General features: G+C 37.7%; 1 protein-coding gene across 1 annotated transcript in view; it reads right to left on the bottom strand.

Annotated features, from left to right (window-relative positions):
• GRM3 (glutamate metabotropic receptor 3) overlaps positions 1-11881 on the bottom strand; it is a gene marked incomplete at both ends in the record, with an annotated part of 94127 nt that extends 82246 nt beyond the window's left edge. The window contains one exon of the mRNA XM_080701784.1: positions 11420-11881. Within this exon, the coding sequence (XP_080557910.1) occupies positions 11420-11881 (462 nt within the window). The remainder of the gene's footprint in view (positions 1-11419) is intronic.
• Positions 11882-18232: the final 6351 nt, after the last annotated feature.

The raw sequence follows: 18232 nt of genomic DNA, 5'->3' as shown, positions 1-18232 counted from the left end.
AAGCCGAGGGCAATAGTCTAATGTTTCCTTAAATAATTATTAATTACTTCTGAGGTCTTGCAGCAGTTCAGGGCAGAAGGATAAACACTGCTTGTAGCAAACTAAATTGAGTAATACAGAATGGTTTCTTTGTTAGCTGTTCATCACTTCAACAGAACTGTCAAGCACAAAAGAATATTGCACATGGTGCAGCCGTCCTGAGCACAGGGCTGGCATCGAACAGGCCAGTTTTGTAATCCTGGATCCTTCTCTCACTAGCTGTGTGACCTTAGGCAACTTAATAACTCTTTAAGCTTCAATTTTATCTGTAAAAGTAGAAAAATAGGAATCCCTGGCTTATGAATTTATGCAAGGTTTACATGAAAACCCATGAAACATAGCAAATGCTTATGAAGCAATAGAGCTGCTGAAAAGGTCCTACTCACTAGTCATTCCTTCAGCAAACTGATTGATGCCAATTATGCAAGACATTCTAACATGTAGATTTTCCAGGGTAAGCAGTGTACCCTCGCTGTCTGCCAGGAGGTTATAGCTTTCTAGAAGACAAAGAAACATAACCAAGGATAAAACTTTGAGGTTTATGTATCTAAGCTTACATGATACACAGGTGAAAGAGCAACTAACTATTAAACTTAGGTGAGATATGGCAGGCCATGACACTGAAACTTGATCCTGAAGAACAATTGAAAATTTTCCAAGCAGAGATAGGAAAATGGAAGTTTTTAGGTAGGAAGAAAGAACACAGAGAAGAAAGTGGACACTTGCTTTAAAGTATCAGATAGTTCGGTGTTATCAGGGCACCCAGAGCCTCACAGTGATTAGTGGAAGGCAAGGAAGGATAAAAGGATTGTGGCTAGACTGCCAAATATTTTATGCGCAATTTAAAATATTTTGATTTTTCATTATTTAAGAGATAAAAAGCCATTAACATTTTTAGATAAGGGAGTGATATGACTAAAATTATGTTTTAAAAAGACTATACTGGATGACATCCCACTTAAAGTTGAGACGGGATTATCAGATAGGCAGAATATGCATTCTGAGTTTGAAATCAGTTCACGAAGGTCATAAATCATGTAATTTCAAGAACACTGAAAAAGTTAATAGAAATATTAAGATGAGAGGTTCAGAGAAAATTTTGAGCTTGCTTAAACTGATTACATTTGGTTGATAGTACTTATTCAGATAGTTATGTTTTAATTTGTGCCATTACCGGACATCTTCATCTTGAATCTTTCTTGAAGGAAGGAGGTCATAAAGTATAATAGTTGTTCAAAACCATAGAAAGACGGAAGAATTTTTAACTTCCTGAAAGCACCTCAGAAAAAATGACATAGAGACGTTTTTAAATGTAGAAATAAGAGATGAGATGCAAATAGCCACAGGTAGAATTTGAAATTCACAGAGAGACACAGATCTACACTTATTGCTGCTTCTCTTTCAATCTCACACAAATAGCATACCTTAAAACTACTTTGTAAACAGGCAATATGCACTTAATGTATATGTGTACATTTTATTTTGGTGGAAAGTTACCTTATTATAGAACAATTCTGAACAAATTGTAAATCATGTATTCAACTACATCTTTTCCACATTGGGCGAGCTGCATTGCCTGTATGAAGTCCCATTGTGAGCCTAATGACATCTACTCAGACTGGAGGCTGAGTGCCAAAGGAATCAGCTAGTAGTCCCTGGGAGGCACACCCTGCACATTCAACCCCGTTAAGTGGTGACAAAACTCTCAAAATGTTCTGCCTTTCTGACCACTTGGCAAGGAAATCTCATCTACATTTGGAATACAAATGTTGAGTGTGTTGCTTTGATTGGATTTTCCCATGTTGCAGTTCCCTTAGTTGGAATGTGAAGTCAAAGAAGAGCTGGCAGGAATCAAGACTTTGTCACCAGTAACAGAGGGATTTCCATAATATACCAGGTGGTGATGTCAAAAATAGCGACACCACAATTTTAGTGTTTGAAGTCCTACTGATATACCGCCTGGAGTATCAACATTTTCTTAGAGTTTAACTGCAGGTGTTTTTGGAACATTATATTTAAATTCCCTAAGTCTACTAATTAGAAAAATACTCTGAGTTTTCAACTGCATTTTTCATAGGTCAGTAGGAGCAATTTCACTACATTAAATCAATGCACTTTCATTATTATAAACTGCTAATGGTAGATTCTCTCCATATTGAAATAAAGAACCTTGTACATATTGATCCATGAAAAGGGCATGTATTTAATGATAACTTGGAAAGAGAACTTTGTGTCATTAAAATAAAATCATATATTAGTTTTGACTGAAAGCATCAGGAGTCTTTTTCAATTCATTTTACATATTAATCTATAATCATAAAACCTTTGCATCTTGAGAATGTGTGTATTCCTTGCTTTGCATTCCAGGACTTCCATCATGGATGTGTGAGCTGCAGTATAAGCCCACATAGCCTAGAGCCATCTTATTGTCTTGTGAATTGATGCCCTATGAATAGTGATCCTGGTGGTAACCTTTTGTCCCTCTAAACTACTAGAGTAGTTTCCAAATAAATACATGACAGAAGGGGAATTAATTAAGGAACAAATTAACCCCAAAGCAAAAAGAAAAAAAATAGTGTATCTTAGATAATTACGTCTGTTGAGAAATTCCTGCAACAAAACAATGTTCGCAAGAGCATTTTTAATTGCTGCTGGTGGTACCTCCCACCCTGTGCTAAAGTCTTTGAACAGCATCGTACTTTCTAGCAAGAGGCAAAGCAAGAGCAAAGGAGTAAGGTTTCAAAACAATTGGCTTTGTGAGATTGCTTTAGGATGAAAAGTCTGGGAAGGAAATAAATTACAAAACTCTGAGATGACTTTTGATCCAGGTTTTTCTGATGCTTAGACTGTGTGAGGGGATGAGCTGAACAGCAGTGCAGAAGGCAAGCTACCTGGATTCTAATGTTGATTCCACTTCCTGTTAACTGATCGCAACTTGAACTTGGTACTTAACCTTTGTGAATTTCAATCCCTCTTGAAACTGTTCTTAAACTGAAGATATTACAAGAAACAAAAGAAAACAAAAAACATAAAAATCTCCTAAAATGTTATGCTTATCATGTGAGACACTGTTTTATTGCTTAAATAAGAAAATATATTGTATTTTCTTATTTAATTCCCACAATAACACCATAAAAGAAGTATTATTAATATCTCCATCTTAGATAGGAGGAAGGAGGCCAGGAGGGATTAAGTAAGTCTCAGTCAGTCTGCATACAGAATTTTAATCACAATATTGGGATTGTTCAAGAAAGGCACACTAAAAATTTATAGTTGTGACTTATGCCTACAATATTCACTATATATACAATATTGAACTTAATAAATGCAACTATCATTTGTGCTTTTTTAGTGATAGAGACACTACTGACAGATTTGAAAATGGATTTCTAGTGCTTCATTTTGCCTTCCTTGAGGACAGAATGTTGTTCCCTTCTCCTTTGTATGAGCTACAAGCACTGCGTCTGGCATCCAGTGGGCACTTCACATATTTTTTTGGTGCAAAGACCTCATAGAGACAAACATAGTAAGGATGGGCTCTAACCTTACCTGGAATGACCCTCAGTGTCTAGCTGTTTTGAGTCTTCCCTGTAAGTGTTGGTCTAAGGACCAAGTGGAGTGGAGTCCTTAGAGCTGCTCTCAAATCAAGGCATCTTGTGGCATATGTGTAGACAATGAGAGTGTGGAGTGTGGAGGGAGTTTTGTCCCACATGCTCATCTTACAACATTATTTTTATGTAAAACTCAGTTTTTCATTGCATGAAAATGCTTATTTCTTATTTATGGACATCTAAACTGAAGTGGAATAGGTGGGTAGATTTTGACCCCAATCAAAGATTCTTTTAGGGATTTTCACCTATGTGGAAATGTAGTAGGGTATGATATATTAATTATTTTAATTTGTTAAAAATACTTCTTACTTGATAGAGGCATTATTCTAGGTGCCAGCAATACAAAGTCAAATAGATGTGGTTCCTAAACTCAAGTAGCTTATAGTTTGGTGGAAAAATGGATATGCAAATGAACAATTATTTTTAATAAGTCAGTACTGGAATAGTTTGTTTTCAAGGATCAAAGGAGTAGAATTTAGAAAGGCATATAGAAAGCTAAAGAACATTATATTCTAGGTATAAGAAACACTGCTTTCTCTCTTTTGTGAAAGTCTGTGGAGCTACCACTCTTTAATATAGACTATGAAAAAGCAACTAACCAGGGAGACTTCAGGGTCAGGTTTTCTGTCTACATAGTACTAAAAATCATTTCCCTGTTCAACTCTATTCCTTTTTGCTCATTCCATCATTCTTCCTTGTCTCTTAGTATTTATGTCACTAATTGATGCTCAGGTCCAACCCTTGCACCTGTTTTTTTTTTTTTTTTTTTTTTTGACAACTTCTAATTTGCTTATACTTGCCTTAGGGGCTTATAAGATGTTTTACTAATTTTAAATGTTCTTTTACATTCTTTCTGCTCCATGTCATTGAGACTCTACATAGCAGTTCTTGTTTTACCTAAAATATATCTGCTTAGTAAATGCATATTTTCTGACGAAAATGATTCATATGTGTACCCCAATTGTTACATATAGACTATTGATATGCTTAGTTCATCAAATTCACAGAACATGGTTACACTCAAGTGAAACAACAATTGGCTGGATTTCTGCTTCAAAGTCGTCCTGATAGGAAAGCATCACTGTTTATTTTGTATCATGTTTACTCCCTTTGCAATCACATAGAACCTAGTGAATACTTTGATTGAACAACATATAGTTAGAGAATTAAGCACTGTCATTAAATGCCATAAAATTAAAATACTATTAAGGTACTTTAATATCATTCACACAAGGCCATCTTTTGCTTGAATTACTCCAATGAAAGGACTTACTCCCTTCTATTTACTAACTTTCAGTCAATTTCATTCCCAGTAACACTTTCTTATGTTGGCCCTAAATATGCCTGGCTCTAGGCCAAAGATGATCAGTGAGGAAGGGGGCTACTTTTGTAATTTGACAGTATATGGGAGTATTTTGGGATGTCACAACTTGGGCTGCTAGTATCTTAAGGTAAGGGCCATGGATGACACTAAACGTTCTCTGATATATAGGGCGGAAAACCTATCAGTTTTCCAGCCAAAATGTCAATATTGTCAAGGTTGAGAAACTCTGCTATAGATGCAATCTATCCATCCCGAGAGAAAGTATAACTGTTCCTGTTAGCAGTCAATCATGTACCTGGAGAGACAGCTAACTGTATGAAGCCTTTATCCCCAAGTCCTTGGACCATCTTTTCCAGTGCTCCTCTAAGAATAGCAAGGTGCCCCTTTCCCAAAGCATTTGAGTTTAAATGAAGAATGGGTCACTGAAGTATTGCAGTGCTTAATACCAATTACCCAGCAGTGGTCCACTTTAGCACTGTGGAATTGGGTGGAAGAGTTATAATAAAGTGGTGTCCTATGTGCTTTCCTACTAAACCCATGTAGCTTAAAGATCTATGAAATTTGCTGCAAATGAATTAGTTTAAGGAATGATGCTTCTTGGGGATATTATATGAACAATGTATGGCATATCCAAATCCATGTCACTGTAAACTATGTATTAATAACTATCTCTCTGAAAGTTGTCAGCATATGGGCACTTTTTGGAGTTCCAAAAAGGGTCTGACTATACCAGGGATTAGAAAGAATATTATGATCATTTTGAAGAAAATGCCAGCCCTTTTTATGAGCTCAGATTTTAGATGCCATCCAACCCAAATCCCAATTTGCTGTTTAGGTCACTTTAACACTTTGGGACAAAGTAATAATGCATCACTTATAACTACCATGTTCTATCTAAATTTTTTTTTTCCATTTAGGCAAAAGAGACTGAGGAAATGGTATGTCCTCCAAAAAGAATCAGGAGAATTTTTGGAACATTTCAAGGAATGTTTTTTGACTGGACTATTTAGTAATTAACTGCAGCCTATTGAAAAGCACAAGCATAAACATTGCTTCTAAATACAATGAAGACAATTGTCTAGCTAAAGGCAAAAGATCTGATTCTCTTATCGAAGAAATACTATTTTCCCTGGAGTGAAGGGTTTGTATGCTTATAGAGAAGATCAGAATACAGTCTTTGAAAACGAAACTTATTCACCAGAGGGGGTAAATAAACCCCCTAAGTATATTTGCTAATATTAGAAGGATTTTGATGCTTGCTTTCATTGATTACTGAATTAAGAAATCAATAGTATTGTTGTATAAAGGGACCACCACAGAGTGGTTTTCTGTCTTTAATTAGAGCATTGGGAAAACAATTATCCCGGTCTTCATCAATGGTGATAGAGCTTAACCCAGCAAGTCATTAAGAATTCCCCCTTCCATGCAGTTTTACTCAAACACAGTCTATTATATGAACTAACACAGCAGGGGATGTATCTTCTGTTGGCTTCTGGAAGAATGTCTCTCATTTAGTGGAAAGATGGGGAAGCTGATGAGAAAGCACCTCCTGAAGCATCGTTGCCAATAAAGTGACCCAGGCCACAGCAGGGAGATTACAGCATCTGACCCACTGACCCAGCCACAGGATGGGAGATGCACAAATAGTATTACTCTCTACATTCTCTCCCGATAGGCACGTTTGTTACCGAAAACTCTGGGCTCTGGTTTGTGACTGGATGTTAAGATTAGATGATGAGAATTCTTAAACGTAGCAGATGGATTGGTAGTCATCTGCTTCTTCTATCTTATGTTCCCCCTATTCAGTTCAAGCAGAGACATTTTCCAGTACATACTTAGGAAATTGAAAGTAGTGAAAAGAGCAAGGTGGTACTACCAGCTTTATGTGGCCACCACAGTCACCAAACATCAGGGTGTACAACCATAGTCAGCCACGGGAGCAGGAGTAGAGGAGTCAGAGAGATGCCCAGAAAAATCCTCCTTCCTCCAGGGTTTCTTCAGTAATGTACAAGAATGACCTAAACACACACACATGATTAGAAGTTTATGGCCTTGAGTTGCCATTGATTCTATTTGTTAGAATTCTGATTAAAGGGCAGGCATGTTTCAGAGGGATAACATACTTTAATTCTTAGCTACCTAAAGGCCTTCTATTACCTCTTTTTATTCAGGGTGCTTTGCTAAAAGGAAGGTTCTGTGTGGAAAGCTTCCTTGGCAGAGTGCCTACAAGTCACTGTAGACAAGTTACTCCAACTCCCAGCCTCACTTTGGCCTGGACCAGTGTGTGGCCTCATCAGAGCCTGAGTAGTCAGAAACCTGGGAGCCAGGGAGGAGGGAGTGGAGATGCCTTCCTTTTCTCTCACCCCCATTCTTGCTCGTGTCCTTCCCCCTTGTACAACTTTCTGCTTAGTCTCTCCTCATCATGCTGTGGCCCTGTTAAGTCTTTCCCAGTGTACCTTTTATTCTACCAGTCATCCTGGAAACCTTTCTAGAGGGCATTTCTTAACTGGTCAGCCACATGAACATATCCTGAATTAGAGTTACTGTTATTTCATGATGGTCCTATTCCCACAGCTAGACATTAAGTACTTTGAAGTCAAGAATGTTTTCTATATGTTAGTATTCTCTCTAAACCTGTCACAGACCAGAACACACAGTAGGATGTCTTTAAGGTCTAAAAATTGAACTCAGGAACATTCTACATTCCAACTATATCCCCCAATCATTTTTTTTATTTTGAAACAGGGTCTTACTAAGTTACTGAGTGTTTTGCTAAGTTGCTGAGACTAGTGTTGAACCTGTGATTCTCCTGTCTCAGCCTCGTAAGTACTGGGATTACAGGAGAGCACCACCATGCCCAGCCACAGACTGACTAGCTGATAATCCATGTGGGGGACCAGCAATGACTTCATTAGTTACCCTGCAAAGGCCACAGAGTTTATTTTATTTTATTTTTTGGTATTGAGGATTGAGCTCCAGTGTTCTACCTCTAAGCTACAGCCCTAGCCCCTTTTTTAATTTTTTAGTTTCTGAAATAAGGTTTAGTTAAATTGCTGAAGCTGGTCTTAAACGTACCAACCTTTGGTCTCACACTCCCAAATAGTGGGATTGTAGGCATGCACCACCAAACCTGACAGTATTGGTTTTAAATATAGCTTTTTTTTTGCTTTTTCTATAATTTTAGGAACATGCTAGTAACCAATTATTAAATGTTAATTATTTGATGAGGATTTCCCCCCAGATTTTCTCAATTTATTCTCTCTACAAATTTATTTTTTTCCTTGTGGTGCTAGGGATTGAAACCAGGGGTATTTCTTCCTCTGATCTACACCCCTAGTCCTACCTTTTATTTTTTTATTTGGAAACAGGGTCTTGCTACATTGCCAAGAGCCTCACAATATGATTCTCCTGTTTCAGCCTCTCAAGTACTAAGATTTTAGGTGTGTGCCACTGTGCCCAACTTCTCTACAACTTTTTTTTTTTTTTTTGGTGGTACTTGGGTTCCTGGAAGCCCTTCTACCTCCAGGCTATACTCTAAGACCTATTTTATACTTTTTATTTGGAAACAGGGTCTCTTAAGCCAGCACGGCTGGCTTTGAACCTGCACGATCCTACTGTCTCTGCTTCCCAAAGGTGGGGATTACAAGCGTGTGCCACCATGCCCGGCCTCTTTACAACTATTGAAGTAGCTTTTTCTTTTCCTCATTTTATAGCTTAACCGATAAGCGGTGTATTTGTAACTTATGCCCGGGTCTTTCTGATGCCAAAATCTGCAGCTTTTTTTTTTTTTATAGCATTTTTGTTTGGATTTCTCTATTTGTAATATACAGACAAAAAGCTGTATCAGCACTTGATAACTTTATGGTGTGTGGACCAGATAAATAATATAATAAGTCAGATCTTTTGATAAGTAAGACATGGTTTCTTCACTTGCTGAAAAGGGTTTTAACCCGCCCCTTTTTTTAAAAATAAATCTGACCTCTTCTGGGGAGTCTATGGTAACAAAATATTAAAAATAGACTTAAAATAATCTATTTGCAAGACATAACTCGTTAAGTACTTTGGATAAATTAGGACACATCTACTGTAAAGTGGTGCCATTTACTGCACTGAGAAAACTACTGTCAGAAAAAGCATATATTCAGTCCCTTATGAGTGGCAATATTGGGTACAATATAAATTTTAATGAAATGAGAGACACTCAGTTGGTGAAAATATTATTGAGGTATGGTAGATATATATATATATATATTCTTAATTCTCTCTTTTCAGAAAGCAAATTCTACCTCCCCTGATCCAAATATAGAAGTAGTGAAAAAATTCACATGAGATACACAATATTTTCTATCCATCTAATGAAGTCAAAGGGTGTTTATGAAGAACCAATTATCCTAATTACTTAGAATGAGACTGTGTGCTCTGAAGAAGCAAAGAAATTTGAAATAGCTCATTTAGAACAGCACAGAATTATACATGGAATTTTAAGTGTCACAAATCTGGGATTTAGAAATACGGTTATTCCAATGCAAATAGAGGCACAGTAAGTGGATTTGTGACATATAAAGACAACATGAACATCTTAATGGCTTTCTTTGGTGCTTGGGTTTTGATTGTAGTATTTTGTAGGAATCAAAGTGTATGGCTCTTAGATTCTTGGACTTTAAATACTCTGACAGTAATGTTCTCACCAGAAAAAAATATTGAGCTTTAAATAACATATAGAATTCACAGGGTGGTACTTTAAGAGAATAAAAGAATAAATACAAAATATCTATCTGAGTCCTATGTTTTGTGCTATCTACCAATGGCAATTTTCTTTTTTTATACTCTATTGGTGCAGTATAGTCTCATATCCTAATGTAGCACACAGTGACAATGACATACGTACACACAGCACTCCTCCACATTTCTTTCCCCTTTCTAATACAGGGTATTGAGATTGGCATTGACATTCTCACATACGTGCATAATGTCAATGGAAGTGTTTCCTTCATTGATCTCCCCCTCCTAAACTTCCCCTAGACCACCTTTCTGGCTCCACTGAAATTTTTTTTCTCCATTATTTAAAGCCCCTCTGGTATCCCAGTTACTCTCTAGCTTCTGCGTATGAGAGAAAACATAACTCTTCACTTTCTGTGATGGGCTAATGTCACCTAACATAATGTTCTTCTGATCCATTTACTTTCCTGCAAATGACATAAGTTTGTCCTTCTTTATTGCTGGGTAGAATTCCATTGTGTAGATAATCTATAATTTTGTAATTCATAGATCTGTTGATGGATACTTGGTTCTATAATTTGGCTCTTGTGAATTGTGCTGCTATAATCGTGAGTATATATGTATCAATCTAATTTTCTGATTTTAGTCCCTTTGGAAAGATACTCAGAAGTGGTATAGTGGGATTAGATGGTGGATTTATTCAAAATTTTCTGAGGACTCTCTATAATGATCTTTATATGGTAATTTTCTAGAAATCAATCTTTCTGAAATTAGGAAAATGAGAAGTTAAGCTAGATAATTTCTCAGCTCTTTTATATTTCTAGGACTCTGTGGCCCTATAAGGGAGCATTACACGAACTTGAATTGTTTCTTTTTACCTGAACAAAATTATGAGGCAGTCATCATTCATCTAGTTAAATGTCTACTGTCATGATTGGACATAGCATGGCCTCTTGAAGAGCTTATAGTGTGTTTGGAGTTGATATAACAGATTCTTGAGGGTTGTAATTCCAGCAGTATATAAATTCACTGTAATGGATTTACCTGGATGGTAGGTACCCTGTAGGGCATGGTTAACAGTGGGTGCCTGGGGGTGCGACCATGGAAATTATATTGGTTTCTTCTCCTCCTGCTTTCTCTCTCTTGCTTCTGGCCTTTGTGATGTGAGGATCACAACCCATGTGCCTCTCTCTGCCTTTTGCCACCATGCCTTGAGACCCATGGTCACTGGGCTCACATGGACTTGAAATGAATGAATAAATGTCACAAACTACTACACTTTCCAGGCATGGTGGCACATGCCTGTAATCTCAGTACTTGGGAGGTTGAGACGGGGGATCGCAGGTTTGAGGCCAGGCTCAGCAACTTAGTGAGACTTTCAGCAACCTAATAATACCATTTCAAAACAACAACAACAACAAAAAAGGGATGTGGGTATATCTTGGAGGTAGAATGTCCCAGGTTCAATTTCCAGTGCCACAAATAATAATAATAATAATAATAATAATAATAATAATAATAATAAACTAAATTATGGGGCAGTTTGTCAATTTTCCTTGGTAGAGAAATGTTCAGTCTGAAAACCTTCATCATCAATACCTATAGAAATTATTAATTACATTATTGATATTATCCATTGATTAAGTTATTGTGATAGTCTCCTTTCTTTCCCCCAAGACATAAAAGCAAAGAGACATAGCCTTTGAACATTTTTCGCTCATTTTACCTGTATAGAAACACTGCTGTAAGAGCCACCAATGACTCCTGCAATGAGCAGAGGGATATTTTCTTGAATGGCGTAGGATCCATCGGGACACATATATTCAGCTTCATCCACTTTCGTCAAAGATGCCCTGACAAACTCTAGAGATTGCTCTAAAGCATAAGTATCCCTTGAACACGTATCCAAAATGTGGACACCCAGCTTTACTCCTGGTAGCAGGTAATTGTCTTTGTTGATTTCATCAATGGCAAACAGCATGGCTTCCAGGCGCTGGATTCCTCGGTCTTCATTGATTCGCCCACAATCTTCAGTTCCCGTGCCTTTTTCATTAATAGGAAAGAGGCCCCCTAAAACGAGGTCGCCTTCTATTTTAATCTCCCTCCTCAGAAAGTTATGATCCCCTAATGTAAGTAAAAATCCCTTTGAAAACAAAGCTAAGGTAAGGATTTGCAGTCTTGTCAACATCTTTCTGAATCCCGTTTCCATGCCTTGTGGATATATCAATGGATGCAGCCAACGTTGCCCACTAGTCTTCCTCTCTCATTTCCAAACTGGGTCTTTGGCCTGTTGGGAGGATCAGACTAACAGAGCCTGCCACCGAATTCCTAAAGAGAGAAAAATTATATGAATAAAAATGGTAAAGAAAACAATAGTGATTGTCCCCAATCAGAACTTTGACAGAATAATGATTCAAATCACCATTTTCTAAACACATGCTGCACCAACCAAACTTTTCCAGGCATTTTCCCATAGGTATGCACAGTCAGTCCTTGTCACGCACTGTGGTGTAGACCTTCATTGTCCCATCTCACAGAAACAAACAGGGAAGACTTAGAAGTCAGGAGGTAGGGTCAGACTCCAGTTGTTCAAATTCTAAGTCCAGTACTCTGTACTGAGTTGCTGACTTTCTTTTTGGTGTTGCAGCAAACTTAATAAGGGTATGGATATGGATCCCCTTTCATTCAGCTACATTTGTTACTCACCTTTTTTTTTTTTTTTTTTTTTTTTTTTTGTGGTACTGGGGGTGAAACCCAGGGGCTTTCTACCTCTGGGCTATACTCCCAGGCCTATTTTAAATTTTATTTTGGAAACAGGGTCTCACTAAGTTGCTGAGAGCCTCACTCAGTAGCTGAGGCTGGCTTCAAACCTATGGGATCCTCCTATTTCAGCCTCCCAAATGTGGGGATTACAAGTTTGTGCTACCACACCCAGGTATTCACGTTTTTATTGACTTCACCTTCCCACTTGAAAACAAAACAAAGCAAATCAAAACACAATTATCTCACCTAATTAGCATTTTTACCACCATATTAACATTCTTCTTCTCCTCCTCCTCCTTTTATTTATTTATTTATTTATTTATTTATTTATTTATTTTTGCGGTAGTGGGGATGGAACCCAGGGGCATTCTACCTCCAAGCTATACCCCCAGCCCTCTTTTTTATTCTTTAGTTTGAAACAGTCTCACTGAGTTGCAGAGGGCCTCACTAAGCAGCTGAGGCTGTATGCAAAATGTGATCCTCTTGTCTCAGCCTCTTAAATGCTGGGATTACAAGAATGAGCCACCATGCCTGGCTTCTTTTTTTACTTTTTAATTTTTAAAAATGTATTGGTGCTTTAGAGAATTTCCCTCTTTCACCTTCCCATCCCCTTAGTTAGGTCACTTTATTTGTTCATCTATAGAATCTCCTTCTTCATCTAGAGTTCCTCCAGTTACCCATTTCTCCCTAGCTTTTGAATATTAGGGAAATCATTTGATTTCTTATTTTTTATGACTGATTAATCTCACTTAGCATAATGTCCTCTAGTTCCATCCATTTTCCTGTAAATGATATAATTCTCTAAAGCATATAATGTACTTAAACAAACATAACAAAGTCAATCACTAAGCCAAGGATGGGAAGAAGGGAGGGGGAGGGAATGGGGCAGGAATTGGGTAAGGGCTAATTGGGTGATGTGGGCATGTATGTCTCCACCATCTTTTATATCATTAAGCTGTATGGCTGCAATGTACCAAAAAAGTTTAAAGAAAAAAATGTATTGATGCATTGTAATTATACATCTTGATGAGGTACAGGACAGTAGAGGTACATCACTCATTTATCTTTTCTTCCTTATATAGATGAGCTCCTCTGAACAATCTTTGTGGTACTCCACTTCCTTTTATTCTAGCTGCATTCAGACCACTGGAATTAAGAATTTGTCCCTACTGCTGTAACAGAATGGCTTTGGGAAAAGTTACTACAAATTCACTAATTTCTCAGTCCTATCAATCTACTCTGGTCATCATTTTACTTGGCTTTTATTAAAATCTTGATCATTATCTACCTGTTACAACTTCCAGGTTTTGTTCTTATGCTTTATTTCTGGCTACATCTCAAACTCCATTGTGGTACAACTGTACCAGTATTGGGAATGGCCCAGGAAGACTTGAGAAAGCTCTGATTATTAATATATTTCAAAAATTGGTGAAAGGACTTGGTTTCTGCCAAAAAAGCAAGCAACTATTCCAATGTAAATTAACCTAGCTAAAGGTAATTAGCAAGTCTATAGGAGAGGGGAACTAGGACTTTCTAATTCTCATTCTAAAGACAGGTTTACATATATGGATAATCTAGCTAGGATGGGAGCAGTGGGTAGACCTTCGACCTTCATGAAAGGAGACATCTTGTTGGGGGGAGAAACCTTACAGGGACCTTTACTACGTCAGAATTATGTGAACAAGATGGAGGTCATGTGTATAAAATGTCTGTTCTGTGCTTTGTATTTCAGAGAATTCGTTTGAACCACTCCCTCGGTGACATGAGGTTGCAATTGTCTTCTGTATTTCTATCTTTTTAATAAACTTCTTTAATTCTTCAGCAAGAGTCCGGGCTATTTCATATTTATCCTTAGCTCCGGACAAGAAGCCATGCTTTTTATCTTTTTGTGGTTTGAGGGAAATTGTGTCCGGGACCCTAACAAAGATCCCTGAGGACAGTTTCCCAAACCATACCATCTTCTCAAACCGTAACACAACTTCCCTCTTTCTTCCTCCCAACACTCATGTCTGAACTAATTCATCTACTTTTTGTTTGTTTGTTTCAACTACCAATTAAATGAGCTCCAGACTCTTAGGTCAACTGCTTGCTAAAAAGCTTTACCCACACATCCCTAAACACCTCAAGGTCTGCAGGTATGGATGCCTTATCTACTCTCCTCCTCTGAAAATGGATCTTCCATATACACAAGCTTTAAAAATATGCATTATAGAGACCTTTCATCTTCACCCGCTTTGGCCCTCTTCCAATCTGCCTAAGCTCCTAAGGCCTCCCTGATTAACTTCTGTCAAAACCACTGCCTTCTCCTTAACTCTGTGGCACCTGGCTCTCATAATCTGTGGAATTATGGTAGTATGTTCTGTAGAGCTTCTCCCAGCCCCTAGAGAATCTTTTGGCAAATTAGGAAAACAAATTCCTTTCTCACATAAAAAACCAAAAAACCAAAAATGTATTATTGAGAGCAATGGATGTTGGGGACATATGGTTGCTGGTGGTTGCTTCCTACAGCCAGTGCAGGTCATTCTCGATGTGGTCCTAGACATTTCAAGGAGCACAATGAATGCTAGTGCTGGAGTTTGCACAGTAGATGAGAGAGCCTGTTACAGTGCCATAAATCAACCTTCTTTTTATGTCATAAACTGTAACATGTGTCTCCGTTAGGAATTAGTAAAAGTCTTGCTCTGAGGGTCATGTTTGTTGACAGTAGGCTAGAGGAGGCTTCTTGAGGTAGGATAGAGGAAATAAAAAGCAGGCAGAAAGGAGACAAACAGATAAAGAAATATAATTTTATATTTTTCAATTTTTTATTGGTGCATTGTAGTCATACATCTTAATGCAGTACAAGTTGGTAGAAGCATACACGCACACATCATTTAGTCCTTCCCCAATTCCCACCCCTTTGGCATTCCACATTCCTTTCTAGTTAATTATCGCCCCAATAAATAGATTAAATAGATTAAGCAAAGAGAGGTAATACATCTTCAAGAAACCTATAATTAAGGCACTTTCCAGAAGTATCTAGCCATCAGATAATGGAGGCTATGTCAGCCTCAAGATCCTGCAAATGACCCATCACCACAGACCATGTTGAAACTCCCAGACTGATGTCATTGTTACATTTCTTCCCATAACCACTTCTTACCAAGTATCCTTTAAAAGAGGAACTGAAAACTCCCCCAAAGTATCTTTTCCTCTCAATATGGCCCATATTCTCTGCTGAATATGTATTTCTTGCTTTCCTATACAAGTTTCTGTGTCTCTATAGACACATGCTGAAATTATTTTCCTTTATTTATGTCAAGGACCCTGTTGATCTTGAATTGAATTCCCTCTTCTCACTGGAAACTCCTAATGGCCCTCTTCTGGAGATATCTCTTCTCCCATGACATTATTTTTTTCTAGGCATATTTTATAGTTTCAAAGTATTTAGGGATATTTTATTTAGAAAAATAAAGGCAATGGTATTATCTATCAAGCTTAAAAGTGCCCATGAATTAAATCACGTACACCCCCCCACTTAAAAAAACAAAATAACACCTTAAATCACATTGTTGTTAAACTTTCTTACAATAAGGGGTAAGTTCTAGCTATGCTGGAGTACAGAAACCTAGATGGACTTTATTTTTTTTCACGAGCTGTGTTAATCTATTTTCAGTAGGTCTAATGCTTAAATTATCCAGATGTCCATTCAATAAATTATTTTCATGCTCAGAATTTCAGGTTTTTGTACTCCCATGATATTCTAAGGGAGCTTTCCAATACCCTGTTGAGGAGCAGACCAGTTGCACACACACATGAACCCATGAACCCACTGTTGTGTTTTCCAACATGCGGCTCCCTAGCACCTGAGCAAACACTTGGTCAGCATACTCATTCTGCTTCCCTGCCTCCTTCCCCACAGAATGAAATAAGCCTTTTATTTTTAGAGTCTGTGTGACAGTATGGGACTTCTGGAGCATTCTTCTGGAGGGTGTAGCCACAGGTCACTGTGTATATGTGGTTGAGTTGACCTGTCTTCTCTCCTACTTGTACCTGGGATTGTGTGTTGTGGGGCTTTAGGAAGGAAGGGCCTCTGCTAGCTGCTTCTAGACTCAATCAGGATGTATGAAAACCACACCCACCACCAGTGTGCTCTCAGATAAATTGATAAATGTTAACAATCTGAACAGAGTCCCCTTGGAGGGACTCTAATGAACAGATGAACAGTTTGAATTATTGCTTGGAGTGGCCCATCTCCTGTCAGTCCCTACCAACACCTTTCCCTTGTCTACTGCTTTAAAACTTGACTATATATATATATATATATATATATATATATATAGTGTGTGTATTTTTTATTAGTGCATTGTAATTGTATACATCATAGAGAGGCTCAAAGTGATACAGACATACATGCACACAGCACTTGGCATGTTTCCCTTTGGATTGTTCCCCACCCTGTCCCTTCTCCATACATAAGAATTGGTTTTTTTATAAGCATTACTCAGTGCTCCATGACCTTGCCCCTGGGTCTCGCCTAAGACTGATCATTGCCCCATCAGCTTGGGCCCACATCTGCCTCTACACCTTGGGCTCCAGACACACAACAGTGTGTACCTGAGCAGCTACGCAGATGCCGATGACCTCTCACTCCTGCTCACATTGTTGTCTTTGCCAGAATGCCCCTCCACGCTTTTTTTTTTTTTTTTTTTTGGCAAATAGTTATTTCAACTCAACTGTCATTAGCAAAAAAAGTCTTATTCTTTCCTATCTCCCTTCGTGAAATTGTTTACCTCCTGTTTTATATTCCTGCCATAGCTTGTTTAAAAAATACCTTCAATTGCTATTACAATTCCTATTTGGTTTTTTTTTTTTATGTGCTCCTTGGGAATATAAATGGAACAGCATTTAGGATTTTTAAGGTACTAAGACAAAAAATAAACTGATAAAAAAGTGGAGACAAGAGCTAGTCCATTGTCTACTGTTTACTTCAACATTTTTGACATTCTTCCCTTGTCCTGTTAGCTGTGCCCTTTAAGACGCAGCTTTCACTTGCTGTCTGTTCCTTTCCGGTGGAGCTGAGGAAGGATTGTTTTCTTGAGACACAGTCAGCTGGCTTATTTTGTTTATTTATTTAGGTGTGAGTCTCTGTGATGACGGCAGCAGTTGGTGGAATGTTTAATGTTAACTCAGCGTCTCTCTGGGAGACCTGCCACAGGGTACCAGAATGTCTAATAATAATAATTTTTTAAAAAGTTGATACTATGGTAGCATTTTTTTCCCATTTCATATCAATTTCAGGTCTCTCTTTGATCTTTACATGCAATTCTCTTTGAAGTTAAACTGCTATGGATAGAAGGCAAAAGATACTGATCATTATCACTAATGAAAAAGATGCAGAAAGTGCTCTGTAAATCGTTGTTTTATGTGCCTAATAAGAGTGAACAGTTAACTCCAAGAAAGTCATCAAGTCAGGTTTATTCTATATCTTTATAAAAATATAGGCTTGTCTTGAATGTGCAGAGTTGGGCTATTCTGACTGCTCAGAGTAAAGATGACCTAATTAATAGTCTATAGAAAACATAATTCTCTGCTGGGAAAGAGCTCTGAGCCAAAGAAGCCCTCAAATGAAATATCACTTATAGTAAAGTAATAATATATAAGGTCCACCTATTTTACAGGTAGGAACTGTGCTTTAGTCATCTTTGGTAGCTAGGACTTGGCATAGTGGCTGTAATCCAGAAGATATTCAACAAATGTTTCTTGAAGGTAGACATCTATGATAATTACATTTGCA

The sequence above is a fragment of the Muscardinus avellanarius genome, assembly GCF_963383645.1.
Source record: "Muscardinus avellanarius genome assembly, chromosome: 9".
NCBI classification, from domain to species: Eukaryota; Metazoa; Chordata; class Mammalia; order Rodentia; family Gliridae; genus Muscardinus; species Muscardinus avellanarius.
This window is presented reverse-complemented; position numbering and strand designations above follow the sequence as displayed.